The sequence below is a fragment of the Erinaceus europaeus genome, chromosome 4 (assembly GCF_950295315.1).
Source record: "Erinaceus europaeus chromosome 4, mEriEur2.1, whole genome shotgun sequence".
NCBI lineage: Eukaryota > Metazoa > Chordata > Mammalia > Eulipotyphla > Erinaceidae > Erinaceus > Erinaceus europaeus.
In genome coordinates this window covers 41840205-41857302 of record NC_080165.1, presented here as the reverse complement: position 1 = coordinate 41857302, position 17098 = coordinate 41840205, and the positions used below count along the sequence as shown (strand labels likewise).

General features: G+C 38.3%; 1 protein-coding gene across 1 annotated transcript in view; it reads left to right on the top strand.

The window, feature by feature from the left end:
* CDKAL1 (CDK5 regulatory subunit associated protein 1 like 1) overlaps positions 1-16864 on the top strand; it is a 603322-nt gene extending 586458 nt beyond the window's left edge. The window contains exon 17 of the mRNA XM_060190801.1: positions 16302-16864. Coding sequence (XP_060046784.1) covers positions 16302-16484 — 183 coding nt within the window. The 3' untranslated portion in view covers positions 16485-16864. The remainder of the gene's footprint in view (positions 1-16301) is intronic.
* The last annotated feature ends 234 nt before the right edge of the window (positions 16865-17098 follow it).

Here is a 17098-nt window from a genome sequence, read left to right as displayed (position 1 = left end):
ATATGGCATGTGAAGATCTTCTCCCATTCTGTGAGGGGTCTCTCTGTTTGTGTGATAGTTTCTTTGGCTGTGCAGAGGCTTTTCAATTTGATGTAGTCCCGTTTGTTTCTGCTTGTTCTCTTCTTCCTTGCTATTGGGTTTGATGCATCAAAGATGTCCTTGAGGTGTAGGTGGGAAAGTGTTTTACCAATGTTTTCCTCTAAGTATTTGATTGTTTCTGGTCTGACATCTAGGTCTTTGATCCATTTGGAGTTGATTTTTGTTTCTGGTGAGATAAAGTGGTTCAATTTCATTCTTCTGCATGTTACAACCCAGTTTTCCCAGTACCATTTACTGAAGAGAGCCTCCTTTTTCCATTTAATGCTTTGGGCCCCCTTATCAAAGATTAGATGTCCATAGGTGTGGGGTAATATAATCATTTTTATTCCACAGTTTGCTCCTTTTGAGTTTATTCTAGTAGAGAAGAGTCATTTTAAAGCTATGGCTAGGGAAGTATTGAGATGGTAGAGAACCAGACTTGCATGCATGAGGAAACAGGTTTAAGCACCAACCACCCACATGTACCAGAGTGAAGTTCTGGTTATTTTTCTTTTTCTCTCCATCTCAAGTGGGACACTCTCTTATACACATGTAGTAAATAAATTAAATATTTTTAAAAGAATCATTTTTAAGGAAAAATGGTAGCTCTTTGGGGGGAAAAAAGCTTGTGGGTTTGGAATCTTCATGGTTTGGATTCACATTATAGCTGTAGTTCTTATGATCATGCACAACTTCTTTGAACCACAGCTTTTGTTTGTTTTAAGTTTATTTGCTGTTTTATATCTATAAAATCATGTAACTGGTTCACAGGGGATTAAATTAGATAATGGGAATACAGTTACTATTGCTTAGTATATATGAGAGATTAATGTTTGATGAAGGGACTCAATATAGTTTTAAAAATCATTGATGTCCTGGATTCATTTCAATTTATTGAAGATATTTTCACTGTCTTCACCAGTCAGTATACTATAGCAATTAATAGCATGGATCTTAGGTTTTGATGACTTGAGTTTGAATTCTTATTTCACCAATTAGAAGTATGACACTGGGCTAACTACTCAACATCTCTCCAATTCAGTTTTCTCTATATATGGGAATAGTAATAGTGCCTGCTTCTTAAAATTTAGATGGAACTAGATCTGTAGTCAATATGCGTTGACTACTTTTGCTATTATTTGTGGCACACACTTAGATTATTATTTTAAATAATAAGGGCAAAAACCACAGAATCTCTTACTGTGTCCAATGATTGTCGGCCATTGAGTTTCTACAAAATGGAAGATGAAACAAGACCAATTTAAAAGGTTCCACCACATAGTGAAAATGGCAAATTAACATAAAGAAACTCAGTAACAATTGACTGTCCTCACTGATAGACATTTCTTTTATTCTTTAGTCTTTTTTTTTTTAAGGGAGAATATTCTAGAATAGAGACCTAACCATATCATCCTGTTTCTCAAAAATGAAGGGAAGGCTGCCCCAGGGTGCCTGGCTGCCACCTGTTTCTCATCTCCTGGGACTTTGATCCTAATAATGGATTCACTTGAGCAGTTAGATAGCTAAGCACCAGCACAGCCGACTGCACTTAGAAAGGAAGCAGAAGTTTTAAAGGGTGGCATGGTTGGCCTCATTACCAGACAAAGGGCCAGCAGGATATTCAGGTGTTCTGAGTTTTATGTACAAACCATACTATATTTTCAGAGCTTTGACCCTTAGAAAAGCACTGTTAAAATGTTTTCCTCTCCACCTAACACTCATTTCCAAAACCACTGAAGTGAAAGGGTCTATTAGTTCAGGGCCAGATCTGAAAGCACATGAAAACTGCATTCATGAGGTTAAGAAATGGCTTAATAATTAAGTTAAAACAGTTGAAAGTGGATCTAATTTCAAACAGATCAGCTAACCGTGTTAGAAGCAAATGAGGGTGTGTTTCTTCCTATTTTCCCTTCTGCCCCCAACATACTGGCTCTAATCCCAAACAAAGTTTCTACTTTATTTTTAAAATTTTATATAAAATTGAATTCTTCATTGCTCGTATGTTGACTTAATGTCACAAATAATTAAAACGCTAGTACATTTAACATTTCATCCACTTCTTTTTTTCATGTTGTATCTAGTTAGTTTCTTTGGTAGACCCAATAGGACATATTTCTATTTCACTCTGGAGATACAAAGCTTTACCTATGCTGTTAAACTATATTGCAGTTGAAGTAGCTTGATCATGTCAATTTTAAATGTGTTTAGTATGTTTACAATACCTTTCCTGTACCAATATGAGAACCATCCAAAGTATCATCAGAGCAAGCTGATGCTAAACAATTAGCTTTCATTTCATTCGCATCACTAATTGTGCAATCACTGATGATAATTTTGCTCCTCCAGAGGCTTGTAGCTGGGACATAGTAAGAGGAATTGCATACATCAGGAAACTAATTGTGCCTTGATGGTAGTAGTAATAGCTATAATTTAGTGAGCCCCTACTATGTGCTTGATTATTAAGTTTTTAACCCGATTGCCTCAATTTATTATACTAGCTTGAGTCAAGGCAGCCAGAATGCATGATAAGGCCTAATAGGATGAAATAAGGCTAACACTTCTGTAACCTCTGTAGTCTTTACTTACATGGGAGAGGGGGCTGGGTAGAAGAATCTGTGAACTTGTGACAGACGTAGATTTTTAGAGCAAAACAAAAGAATCAGGACTCCTCAGTCTGAATTACTCATACATGCAGTTTTTAATGATACTGTGTTAAATTTTTTGACTATTTAGTTTTATGGAATTGACACCCTCTTAATGAATTTTAGGATTTCTTTAGATAACCTAAAGATTGCTAAGTATGAAACAAGTGTCTCTGCCCTATTTATGATTTGCCTTTGGTGCCTTTAGATTTTGTTGTTGTTTGTTTTGGTGTGGTTTGATTTGATTTTGTGTGTGTGTGCGTGTGCGTGTGTGTGTGTATGTTTTAAGAACCATTTTCAAGCCTGATGGGTAGGAAAATTTTTCTGCCTATGTTGTTTCCTAGTATTTCTCTAATTATGCCTTTACCAGCAAGGTGTTCAGTCTACCCCAAATTGATCTTTGCAGCATGGTAGGAAGGGATCAAATACTATTGTTTTATGAGTATATAATCATTCCAGAAAATGTTGAAGGTCACCTCTCTGGCTGTCCTGTAGTGCCTCTGTTACAAATACCTAGCTTCTAACCCTCTTTTTGGCATTTTTCTATCAGTTACCAGTTGCTGTAAAACTAATCATTTCACAATTTAATAGTTTATTTAACAATAAACTTTTCTTATCTCAGAGCTTCTGTGGTTTAATAAAATCTGGGAACAGCTTAGCTAGGTGACTCTAACTCAGAAACCGTTAGGAAGCCACAGTCAGGACAGTTTCATCTGAGGTTCCACGGGGATAGAATCTCCTCAAAACTCGCTCATATGGTGATGACAGGATTCTGTTTCTCGTGGGTTGTTAAATATTGAGGTCAGGATCTTTTGGGCTGTTCGGTAGAGGTCTCGCTCAATTCCTTCTATGCGCCTCTGCACAGGGCAGTGTACAACATCTGTACAGCATCTGATTTTCCTCAGAACAGGTAAGGAAATAAAGTGAGAAAGATTTTTTTGTATTCTAATTTCAAAAATGGCATTCCGTCATATATGTAGAGCATTAGTACTTAGAAGCAAGTTAATAAATTCAATCAGAAGTCAAAGGGAAAGTGCACATGTGAATACAAAAAAAGTAGAGTTCATTGGAAGCTGTCTTAAAAATTGCCAGTCATACTTTCACAGTGTGAAAAAAAAATCAGATAGTAATTTTCCTCCAGCCATTTAAAATGACTTTTGAGAAGATTTTTTTTTTTTTAATTCAGTCTTAGAGAGGGAGAGAGAGAGGAAGAGAGCATCACAATACTACTACACCATGCAGAATTCTCTCATGCTGCTCATGGTGCTCCCAGGTAAACCTAGGGTTTAAACTCAGGGCCTTGTGCACAGCAACATGCTTACACTGCTGTGGGGACTATCTCCTACACCTATTATTTCACTTACTGAAAACTCTGTATTTAATATAAAAGCTAGAAAGTGCAGTTAAAATTGACTTTTTAATTTATTATTGTTACATTTACTATTACAATAATTATTACTATAACTACTACTTTAAACCAGAACCGTACTTCACTCTGGCTTTTGGTGGCACTAAGGATTAAACTTGGGACCTCAGAGCATCAGGCATGAAAGTCTTTTGCCATTATGTTACCTCGCTGGCTCCTTGAATGGATTTTTCAGAAGAAAGCATAATGGAATTTTGGAAGTGATAACTAAAAGAGGTAGAAATGTAATCTTTCTTCAGATGACTGAGTTTAATGTCATTGTAGGAAGTATGTACCACATAATTTTTATTAGCCAGTTTATCTGAATTTTGCTGAATAATAACCACCATGGTGATCTGTAGAAAACATTTCACACTTTAGCTCATCTTTTCTGACACTCTTTCAGACAGAACAAAGCATCTGCCATCTCTTTTATTCATTTTGTACAGTTCATCAAGCTCAATGATGCTCAAATCATATTTCCACTGTCATTTTAAAGGATACTTAGAACAGGGTGAGAGGGTTACACTGTAATAGCAGTTAACATCACCCATGCATATTTTATTCATTTAAAATACAAACATCTGCTAACACACACTCATGGTTACATAGTTGGGAAAAAATCCTTAGAAGTAATTATTTTTTGAGGAATTGATTACTTACAGATTAAACTTCACTCAGTGCACTCAGTTGTTATGTTAGTCAGCAGCAGAGTTGACAGCTTCCTGTGTAAACTCCACAGTTTGGTTATAGTTGAAGATTATCCAAAGGGTTTCCACTGGCAGATTTAGTTTGTTTTAATGCAGATTTCCAGCCAATAATTTTGGAATAAAATGGCTCAGATTATCTGTCACTATCATGAACTTTGTGGTTAAAGACTTCATGGATATTAGTGAATCTTTGACTCCTTCTTGAGAGTTTGCTTGGAGGTCTAGCAGGGGAGCGCAGCTCCTCCTATATATACCCTTAATTGAAGACCAGTCTGCCTCTACTGGGGAAGGTCATTCATTTTTACCTGTGAAGGACGCACATGGAGCTAGAGTGGTGAGGAAACAAGGAGACATCTGGCTAGCCAGCCAGACCTATTGAATCAACCCTGATGATCAGTGGGGTGACAGACAGCACAGCCAGATAACCCTCATATCCAGATTCCTCCTTTATGTCAAGACCATATGTATGCATGCATGTGCTTTATTTATATATCTATGGCCAATCGTTTGCAGTTTGCAAGAGGCCTACATGACACGTTCTAGAATACTTTCTAAGGTTTGGCACTGCACATAAATAAATTGGGTTTTCCTTAGTGTAACTAGTAATAATTTAAACAAACAGTAAAAAAAAAACCCTTCTTTTTAGAAAAAAATTTAAGTAACAAATGAAAAGAACTATATCTCCAGCTAAGATGCCAGACTTCTGATAAGTTCCTTTTTGTCAAAGCTTGTAGTCTTTTGTTTTTAAATAGAGCTAAAGAGGTTATATAGAAACAAATAACACATCATAGTTGGAAAAGATTTTACCTTGTGTTATTAATTCTTTTTTAAAAAACATTTTATTTATTTACTAATGAGAAAGATAGGAGGAGAGAGAAATAACCAGACATCTTTCTGGTACATGTACTTCCAGGGATCGAACTCAGGACCTCATGCTTGAGAGTCCGATGTTTTATCCACTGTGCCACCGCCCGGACCACCCTTGTGTTATTCATTTTATCAGTAGATCTGGTTCTTCTATCCTACACTTCACCACTTACTCTGATAAGTGTAGTAAGCCCCTACGTAAAGTGTAAGGCATTTGTTTCCATGAGTGAGGACCCAGGTTCAAACCGCCTGCTCCCCACCTGCAGTAGGGAAACTTCTTGAGCAGTAAAGCAAATATATAGGTGTTTCTCTTTCTCTCTCCCTCTTTACTCCTCTCCTCTCAGTTTCTGTCTGCTCTTTTAACTATTTTGTTCTTTAAAAAGTAAAAAAGAAAAAGGAAAAATGGGTGCCAGGAATGGTGGATTCATCCTTCACGTATCGAGAACCAGTGATTACCCCCGTAGCCAAAAATAAATAAAAAGAAAGATACTAAGAAGATGGCAGTATATAGATAGAAGCCCACACTGGACGATCAGAATGGAATCAGACTATCATTTTTACTATTGGGAACTGATACAGCAGTTTATTTTAGAGGTGCATCTATTTGGAAGTACTTTCTTAAATTTGTATTTTGGGGATTAAAATGCAATTATGATAGAGATAGCTTTTGGACAAAGATAAATTTATGTGCACAACAAACTGAAAAATAAGGAGATATTTTTGCAAGTACACTGTACTGCATAATGTGTGCACTGCATAACGCAAAGATAACTTCTTTGCATTGATCACATACTTGATTTTGATGTAGTCCACATGTTCAACTCAGATGAAAAAAAAAAAAGGTGATTCTAAGCTCTGATTTCTCTTCAGTTTTGAACTATAAAATCATTTTCTTTTCCTCCCTGATAGCTTTCACTTCAGGTTCTGTGTTATGAGAAAAATCAACACATAAAAATATTTTGAAACCACTAAAAGAAGGTCATGGCTTAAGAGTTGTTTTTCATTTCTCTTGAATCAGAAGAAACCCAGTCTTATAGAAAGTTATAATTATATGATGGACAAATGCTAAGCTTTGGTTTTTGATATGATGATCACCCTCTTTCATTTGTGTAAATCAGAGACTTGGACATCCTGAAAGAGTAAAGTCACTAGGACCATGCAGCGGCATGTCAGACATTTCCCTTTGGTGGATGCCAAGGCAAAAAATATTCAGAATATAATCTAAAATGCATTTGATCATATGAAAATAGTTTAATAATTTATGCCAGCCTTATTAGCAAAGCTTGTGTTTACTTTTCTGTCATCAAAATAAGATTAAAATCAAGATTATAGTGATAATTTTTTGTGTGTATGTTCAGGTTCAATTTTTTTCTTTGCAATTTAATGACCTGATACCAATTATACATTTGAAGTGAGAGGGTGAGGGGAAGATTACATATGAATGATGTCTAATTTAGAATTGCTGATGTCCAAAAGTGATTTCCAAAAGAAAGGCTGACAGCACTCTGCCCTCATTGTGTACCTCTGTGACAGAGTTTTTAAAATGTGAATGTTCTCCCAAATTAAATGAAAAGATGTAGTTGATCCAAGTTTAATCCCTTGACCCTGTTACATGCTAGTGTACTCATGACTCTTTTTTAAACCTTTTTTTAAAAAATATTTATTTATTTATTCCCTTTTGTTGCCCTTGTTGTAGTTATTATTGTTGTTGTCATTGATGTCATTGTTGTTGATGTCATTGTTGTTGGATAGTACAGAGAGAAATGGAGAGAGATGGGGAAGAGAGAGAGGAGGAGAGAAAGATAGACACCTGCGGACCTGCTTCACCGCCTGTGAAGCGACACCCTTGCAGGTGGGGAGTCAGAGGCTCCAACCGGGATCCTTATGCCGGTTCTTGTGCTTTGTGCCATGTGCGCTTAACCTGCTGTGCTACCATCCGACTCCCATGTACTCATGATTCTGATAGACTGTTCTTAAAATATTCTTCACTTAGACTTGAAGAACTGAAAAAAACAATACTAACTTCTCTGAGTTGAAGATTATTAAACATACTCCTAATTATATGATATTAAGATACTCCTAATTTTTGGGGGGGTGGTAACTAAAAGAATAATGGTGAAAGGTAACTTGTAACTCCTGATCCCCTGTAAGTTGTGGTATCTGATAATGACTTGAAGCACAAGGACAGGGTTGTCTGTCAGTTTGAAGACGGAAACTGGCGTGTGGAATGTAAATGCAAGGCCTTAGTAGCACCTGCAGGTCTAAGGGACAAAAGAATTCATTTAGAAGCCATACTGCAAGGTGGAAAGACAGCTGGCAACTCTTAAAGGGGTATCTTTGATTTGAGCAGAACCAGACCAATTGTTCCTCATCAAGGCACATTTTGCAGCATGTTCTAATGTGCATAGATCAAATATACATGTGTGCGAACGTGTATATATTCAGAGAAAACTCGGGGCTATGTTATCTGCTGGTCAAATTTGCTATTCTCAGTTTGGCTCCAAACTACAATTCAAGTAGCATCTCTGCCTTTTATAAGGCTCACTCTCCTGGAATGACCTCCAGGGAAATGTGCATTAACACTATTACATCTGTGAAATGTAGTAGCAAGTACAATGAGCAAATACTGTGTGATAGGAATCTGGATCCTACTTGACACTTTAATAATTACATAGTGCTTTGGTTGTTCTAATGCCCTTTTATTTTATTTGAATACACATTACTACCAAGACTATTTGTAGTATGACTAAAACCTCCCATATATTTCCTCGTTTATATCTATTTATCTGTAAGGTGGAGTGCTTGAACTTGAAGTTAATGCATGTTAACTACTACATTGGGGAGATTGGCAGGTTTAAGCGAGAGAATGCATATAAAATACTTACGAGTTCTGATGGAGACATGCTGTTTCCTGAACAATGATTTTTCTGATTAGTGTTTTTACATAGCACCTGACCTTCTCCTTTCTTGGTGGACCTTTATGGGCATGTGACTACATTACTTGTTGCAATTTATAAACATTTTGATGATAAGGGGAAGCTACAGACAAGACCTCTGAACAGCATGATTTTCTTTTCTTTTTTTATTTTATTTAAGAAAGGATTAATTAACAAAACCATAGGGTAGGAGGGGTACAACTCCACACAATTCCCACCACCCAATCACCATATCCCATCCCCTCCCATGATAGCTTTCCTATTCTCCATCCCTCTGGGAGCATGGACCCAGGGTCATTGAGGGTTGCAGAAGGTAGAAGGTCTGGCTTCTGTAATTGCTTCCCCACTGAACATGAGCGTTGACTGGTGGGTCCATACTCCCAGTCTGCCTCTCTCTTTCCCTAGTAGGGTGTGTCTCTGGGGAAGCTGTGCTCCAAGACACATTGGTGGGGTCTTCAATCCAGGTAAGCCTGGCCAGCATCCTGGTGGCATCTGGAACCTGGTGATTGAAAAGAGAGTTAACATACGAAGCCAAACAAATTGTTGAGCAATCATGGACCCAAAGATTGGAATAGTGGAGAGGAAGTGTTAGGGGGGTACTCACTGCAAACTCTAGTGTACTTCTGCTTTCAGGTATATATTTTACAGTAGTTTATGGATACGTGTGAACATAAGCTCTCTCTCACAGAAACTGGTGTATATCTAGGTTATGGGACTTTGTTAGAAAGTGAACCACCTGAGATGAAATTAGAGTGTACTATAAAAGGAAAGGTCTCACCCGAGTAATGAAGCTGGAGGGTTGTCATTCCACACGTGAAGTCTCTGGACATAGTCTGAGGTGAAGCATGTTGAGGTGGCAATCGTTGCGTTGGTTAGGTTGTGATCGGCGATGCAATATTATTTGGTATGGATTGGGAGACGCATACGGGAAAGTGGGCCCTATCCAAGGTTTCCAGGCCTGGGGGAAGTAGGGGCTCTATAGTGGAGATGTGAGGTTCCTGCTGTCTTAGGGTTCAAAAAGACAATCGATAGTTAATGTTATCATCACATTATTTGGTAATTGGGTTAACTTTGAAAAGTCCTTTTGTTAGGGTTTGCTGTACGGTATCCAGTATCTTGTATATAGCTGTGCTATTGGATGCTTCTAATCTACTTGGTCTAGGCTTTTGAGAGAGTCTGCATATCAAATACACAGCCTATATATTAAAAAGATTCAGTTTGTGTTTTGAGAAACTTTGAGACATACAACTGATTTTCCCCCTCTCATATTAATTAACTACTGATTTATGTGTCTACATTTTTCTAGGAGTGTACATAAACACCATTCCCACCACCAAAAGACTGAGACCCATCCCTCCCACCCACTCCCACCCCCCACTGGCCCAGGAAGCTGCATGTCTACCCCTCACCACAGGGTTTTTACTTTGGTGCCCTACTTACAATTTGATCAGGTCCTGCTTTTAGTTTCCCTTTCAGATCTTCTTAGTCAACTTCTATTGATGAGTGGGATCATCCCATACTCATCTTTATCTTTCTGACTTAGTTCACTTAACATAATTCCTTCTAGCTCTGTCCAAGATGGGTCAGAGAAGGTGGGTTCATGATAGCTGCATAGTACAACATGATTTTCTTCCATTGGAAGGCCAAGGCCATCCAGTTCCCAAGAAAAGGGTATGTGCAACTGTATACATATATGAATAAAGATTGTGGGAAAATGAGTATAAATACAAGTATCTGTTAAGAGATAACTGACCTATTGGGCACTTCCACTTAGGTCTGCTTAGGTCCCTAATTTTGACTGGTGGGTCTCCACATAGGAAGAATATGAATAACTCCAAGGCCCATTTTCTAGACAGACAACTGGCTCAGCAGGTCTATGTTAATTCGGTGGAATACAAACGGTATTAGCTGAAGCTGAACCCTGGAAGCCCCCTTCCTCCTTATCTTCTTCCACTAGGAAGCATAGTTAGTTAGTCAGCCTTAAATTCCCAAGGAGTCGCTCAAACTCTTTTCACTGAAAATAAATAAAGCATCTTCTGTTGGAGTATGTTCTCTAAAGACAGCTCCCTTGTCTTTACCTGAACTGAGCACACTTTTGTTGTAATAGTGAAGGGTAATTGGATTGCCTCTATAGCAAGAATGATAGGCATAGTTTTGTGCCCCTGCTCCAAGATGCCTGTATCCCAATTCCAAGAATTTGTAAATGTTCTGCTTACATGACAAAGGAAATGTGAAGATATGAGAAAATTATTCTAAGTGATCCAGTGTGGATTCATAAGAGATCTTTTTTAAAAGCCTGTGCTATCAGTTTGAAGCAAGGAAGAAAAGACCAAATGCCAGTGAAAGCAGGCAACTTCTGCAAACTAGAAAGATCAAGGAAACAGAATCTCCTCTAGAGTCACCAGAAAGAATTCAGCCTTGGAAATACATTGACTTAGAATGTCTATCTTCCAAAATTTAAGAGAGTAAATTTGTACTGAGACCCTAAATTTGTTAAAGTATTGCTATGAAACTAATATACTATTCTCCTTTTCTGATGACAGTTTTTTCACCCATGATGCTATATTATATTTAAATTATGTAGTATCACTATGTATTGAGCATATGATAGGCTGTATACCATCATCTTATATAGTATATATATACTATATACAGAGATTAAAAGTGTTCTGTTTACCTGACAATCTGATAATACAGGAATAGGTAAGCATTAATGCATAGGGATAGGGTATTTATACCTGTGTAATTTGTGAATCTGTATTGTTAAGAAACTTGTAGAAAAGTGAAAATTTAGTGAACATGGTTTCCTTCTCAGTGCCAGGCCCAGTGTCTATTGGAGACTCAGATCGGTGCTTTCTGAAAGCATGTACACATTGCGCAGAAGATAGTAGTTGATGCTGCTGAGAGGAAAGACAAATGTGAAAATGAACCCCTGATACTTTTTTTAAATAATAGTTTTTTTTTAATATTTTCAAACATTTATGTATTTTCCCTTTTGTTGCCCTTGTTTTTTATTGCTGTTGTAGTTATTATTGTTGTTGATGATACCATCATTGTTTGATGGGACAGAGAGAAATAGAAAGAGGAGGGGAAGACAGAGAGGAGGAGAGAGAGATAGACACCTGCAGACCTGCTTCACCACCTGTGAAGCGACTTCCCTGCAGGTGGGGAGCCGGGGGCTCCAACTGGGATCTTCAGGCCGGTCCTTGCGCTTCATGCCACGTGCGCTTAACCCACTGCACTACTGCTCAACTCCCCCCCCCCATACTTCTTTTTCCCCTAAAGATAATACATACGTGTGTGTGTGTATGTGTGTGTGTGTGTGTGTATGTTTTCCTGAGGCTAGTAGAGCTTTAGTTTTTGGAATTCTCATTTTGAGGAGCCCTTTGCAAGGTCCTCTCCATATATATATATATATACATATGCATATATGTACATATATGTATATATATATAATCTTTATTCATTTATTAGATAGAGACAGCCAGAAATCAAAAGGGAAGGGGATGATGTAGAGGGAGAAAAACACCTTCAACACTGCTTCACCACTTGCAGAACTTTCCCCCTGCAGTAGGGACTGGCGGCTCGAACCCGGGTCTTTGTGCATATAATATGTGCACTTAACCAGATGGACCACCACCTAGCCCCAACCTAATTTAGTATTAATTTTTTCCCCTTAAAGAGCAAGCTTCAAATCCTATAATATCTGCGTCCATTCCTGGTAAACTGTTTCTGAACTTTCTGAAGTAATATGTGCTAGTGTGAATAGAGCTGTGTGCATGTGTGCATAAGTACCTCCATTTTTTCTTTGGAGAATGGTCTGTAGTCTTCAATAACTTTTTAAAGTCATCTGTGACTCAAAAATGTTTAACTCAGGCCTAGGATAAATAAAAAAGCCTCTTCCTTTGGTCTTATAAACCAATTTTACAAGGTTTAAGAGATTTAATAGCTAGAGGCAAGAAGGCCCATATACAATAATGCCCTGAATATATCACAGGGTAAACAGATCACCAGAGACATAGATGGACATGTTTCAATTGGCTATATTCCATTTGGAACACAACCTCACATTCATTCATTTACTCATTTCTAAATTTAATGAATAGGTTCCAAGTATTTGGAGATGAACTGGACAACATTCTTGCTTTTGAGGAACTCACATAACTTTCATTGTTTCTGCTGAAAGGATGCATTTCCCTCCCTAGGTTGTCATATCTGTATAAGTGCTATGCTTGAGACCTTGAGGCTATTTTCAATCAATCAGTATGAAAGCTAGTCAGCATATTGCCAGCTCCCAGAAATCTCACTCAGAAATCCAGTCTCACAAGAGAGCAGTCTCCCTGGGTTGAGTCAGGTTTTGGCGCCCCACTGAGCTCCAGTCACTGCCCTGCTACCAGAAGAAAGAGGACTCTATCTGTCCAAATGTGTGCCTCCTTATTGAGGACTCATAGCAGAACTCCATCAAGCATGGTGTCAGCCCAAATAGCAAAGGAGTACAAAAATAATTTTTGGCAGTGTTGACTACCACTGGGTTAAGAGGTTTATTTTTATGGTTAATAGGTTTTTAAATTTTGCAATTAGTCTTTGAAGCAAATCAAAGCAAGAATCTATCTACATCTATCACATAGAAATATTAGCCTGTGGAAACTGGGTTGTAAAAGTTATTTCCATTTTCCCATTCCTATTCTTTGTGCCTGAGATGACCCACTCACCAGCACTCAAACCCTGTTGACCTTGCATCAGAAGGCTGTTGTTTCCTCCTTTCTGCACCTTCATTAACATAGGTTATCATCATCCAGTTCATCTAGCACCATAAATTGCTGTCCTTGTTTTCTTCTCTTCTTTCAATCCGCCCTGTATCCCTGCTAGAATCACTTTTTATACATGTTCATCCAGTAATTTTGTACTGCACAAGGATCTGGGTTCTAGCCCCTGATTCCCACCTGGAGGGGGAAGCCTCACAAGTGATAAAACAGTGCTGCAGGTGTTTTTCTCACCTCTTTCCCTCTTTATCTCCCATCTCTTTCAATTACTGTCTCCAAAATAAAATTAAGATAAAATGATTTTTAAATGAAAGCAGAGCAATTAGGGAGAGAGAGAGAGAGAGAGTAAAGTGTTTTCCTAGAACTATTTTGCACCCCTTATCCTTCCACAAACTTGCCCTGTTCTGCACTGCTTCTAGGTCTCCTCCTGTTCCATCCTCATACACATTTCTTCCTCCTGTCAATATTCTGCTGCCACTGCTCCCTTCCGCTTTCAGAATATTCTTTGAGTTTCAACAAGGGAGATACTTATTCTAGACCTGTGCATTAGGTCAAAATTCTATCTAATGGACTATAAATTATCCTCTGAAACACTAGAGTTACCTTGATTAGGCACTTTATTTTTTCCCTCCTACTACACCTCTTCAGAAACTTGAGGGAGAATAGCCCTTAAATAATAATGTGTTGTGTTTCTCCTGGTTCTTCATGTGTCCTCCCTGCATGGCACTCCAAGTAGTTCCATGTCTGGCACACAGAAAAGTCGGTAGTGACTACATAATACAAGAGGGTAGATGAAGGGATCTGCTTGTGAGATTGGGTCCCTCTAGTTACTCAGACCCTGGCAAGTTTCCTTGAGTGTTGGGGGCAGTCCACCTGCACTAGCACCGTGGTTGAGAAGCTCTGTCCTACGGGGTGTGTTCATTGAATGTCATGTCTTCATTGGCATTCTTCTCAGGCATTTTTCATCCTGCTACATGTGTGTACTAAAGATGCATTTATGATTTGATTTCACTTTGTATTCGCTTTACCTTTCATGTATTCTGCCATTACACACTGTCTACCTCTATCATATGATTTGTAAATATTCTAAAAACCATGACTCTGATCTTTTTAAAAAATATATTTGTTTTGGGAGTCAGGCGGTGGTGCAGTGGGTTAAGCGCACGTGGCTCCAAGCACAAGGACTGGCGTAAGGATCCCAGTCGAGTCCCCAGCTCCCCACCTGCAGGGGAGTCGCTTCACAGGCAGTGAAGCAGGTCTGCAGGTGTCTATCTTTCTCTCCCCCTCTCTGTCCTCTCTTCCTCTCTTGATTTCTCTCTGTCCTATCCAACAATAACAACATCAATAACCACAACAATGTTAAAAAAAACAAGGGCAACAAAAGGGAAAAAAATAAATAAGTATTTTTTAAAAATTAAAAAAAAAAGTTTTGTTTCATCTTATGAAGGGACAGAGAAATTGAGAGGGGAGGGAGAGACAGACAGACAGACAGATAGATAGGGACTGACTTGCAGTGTTGCTTCACCACTTGTGAAGCTTTCTATCCCCCCTACAGGTGGAGACTAAGAGCTGGAAACCAGGTCTTTGTGCATGGTAGTGTATGTGCTCAACCAAGTTTACTACCACTAGTCCTGAGCTGCCTTTTCAAGGAAAGGAACTGTGACTGACATACCCATTGTGGGGCTACCTGACCCTTGGAAGATGTTTGAGTGCCTGTGTTAAAAAGAAAAGTGATAATTCCTTCTTACATCAAATTGAAAAGTTTCTGCACAGCACAGATATCATCATTAAAATGAAAAGAGTTTATGGAGTAGGAGAGTATTTTTGCATATCTGATAAGTGGTTAATACTGAAAACAAATAAGGACCTCATACAGTTCAACTGCAAAAAAAAAAAAAGTCCAAAAATTGCAGTTAAAAAGTGGGCCAAGGGTCTGAACATGTCTAAAGAAGATATACAGATGACTGACAGGTATATAAGAAGGCATTCAGTGTCACTAAGGAAAATGCAGGTCAAACCACAATGAGATCTTAGCTCATCTGTTAATGTCTTTATCAAGAAGTAACAGTGCCTGCTAGGAAGTAGAGAAAAAGAATCCCTGTGCACTATTGGTGGAAAGACTAACTGATGTGCCACTATTTAAAAACAGTATGGACGCTTCTTGAAAAAACAAAACTAAAACTACCATAGGAATTAGCATTTCTACTTCTGAATATTCAAAGGAAATGAAAAAAAGTAACTTAAAAAAATATATATACCCCTGTATTTATTGATACATTATTTACCATAACCAAGGCATGGGAACAAATGTCCACTGATGAAAAAATGGATAAAGAAAACATGCTATAACACCTTTCAGCCACCATGTTGTGGATGCTACTATGAATGCATCCATATATAATCATGTTTAGCACAGGAGCCTACACAGGGACCTCTGAGTCCCCATCTGTTTTTGTTCAGTCCATGGTCACAGCTGGGAACATTCTAGGTTGCACTCATTCCAGGAACAGTTTTCCTTGAGTGGCAAAGTAGGCTGACCCAGCCTCCTTTGGGAGAGTTCACTAACTGACTGTTCATAGTGTGGGTCCGGTCTTGAAGAATGCCACAAGAAGGCTTATCATGATGTTCCTGATGGAAGTGAGCAGTGATGGTGGAGAGAGGGATCTATTCAAGATCTATGCCATTGAATCTATGGGGGAATCCAAGGATTCCATGACTAGGGCCCCAGGTGATGAGGTGAGCTGGCAATGACCAAAAAAGCTGTCATTAAATGAGCCAGTCTCTTGCCCGTTCCCGACTTTTGTAGTCCCTTCCTTTACCTGACAAGCTTAGGCTTTCTCCAAGTCATTAAAGTGTTGAACATCATTTGTTGTATTCCTTCTATGTTTCTGTCTTCACAGGAATTCAGAAATAGGCTTGGGAATCACCTGAGTTCACCAGTTGCTACAACTCAAGGAGTCTCAGCAAGTTCCAGACTGGCACTGAAATTTCAACGACTGCATCAAGACTGTGCTCTGAGGATGTCTGTGGGCCTGGCTTTGTTTGCTTTTCTTTGTGCTTTTTTGGTCAGAGTCTATAATTAAAATACAACTAAATTAAGCATCTCCGAAGAATACATTTCTAATTAGAATTTTCAATGAACAGAAAAGTGACCATAGCTGTTCTCAAAGGGCAACAATTTATACTGGTCTCATTGTCTCCTCTTCAGCTACAACTTTTTAATGAGGCCAACCCCATTACACTTCAAGATGGAACCACTGCTTATTTGACCTAAAGCCTAATAACAGCTGCCATTGCATATCTTTTAAATTAAGCCTCTTTTGGCTTATTTTTAGCCAGAAATTCAAACAGTTGCAGTTTCCTTAAATCTCCCATCTTCATCAGAACCTAATTGTACAGAGGCTCTGGTCACCTTTTTCTTATGTGGGAAGAATTTTCAATCTGTAATAAACATGTTTAAATGTTTCCTCTTTATTCTTTGTTTGGAGTCCGGATGCTGCAAACATCTTATTTCTCACAGCAGATGTATTCCTGAAAAGTTTATGTAGAATTCTATTTTTGGAACTTGAATCCTTTTAGAATGCATATGGAGAGCCTGCCAATAAAGGACTCTTGGCAACATATTGAGACATACGAGGAATCACCCACTTATTTAGCACCCAGAAAATTTCCAGAAGCTAGAGGATTTATCTAAAAC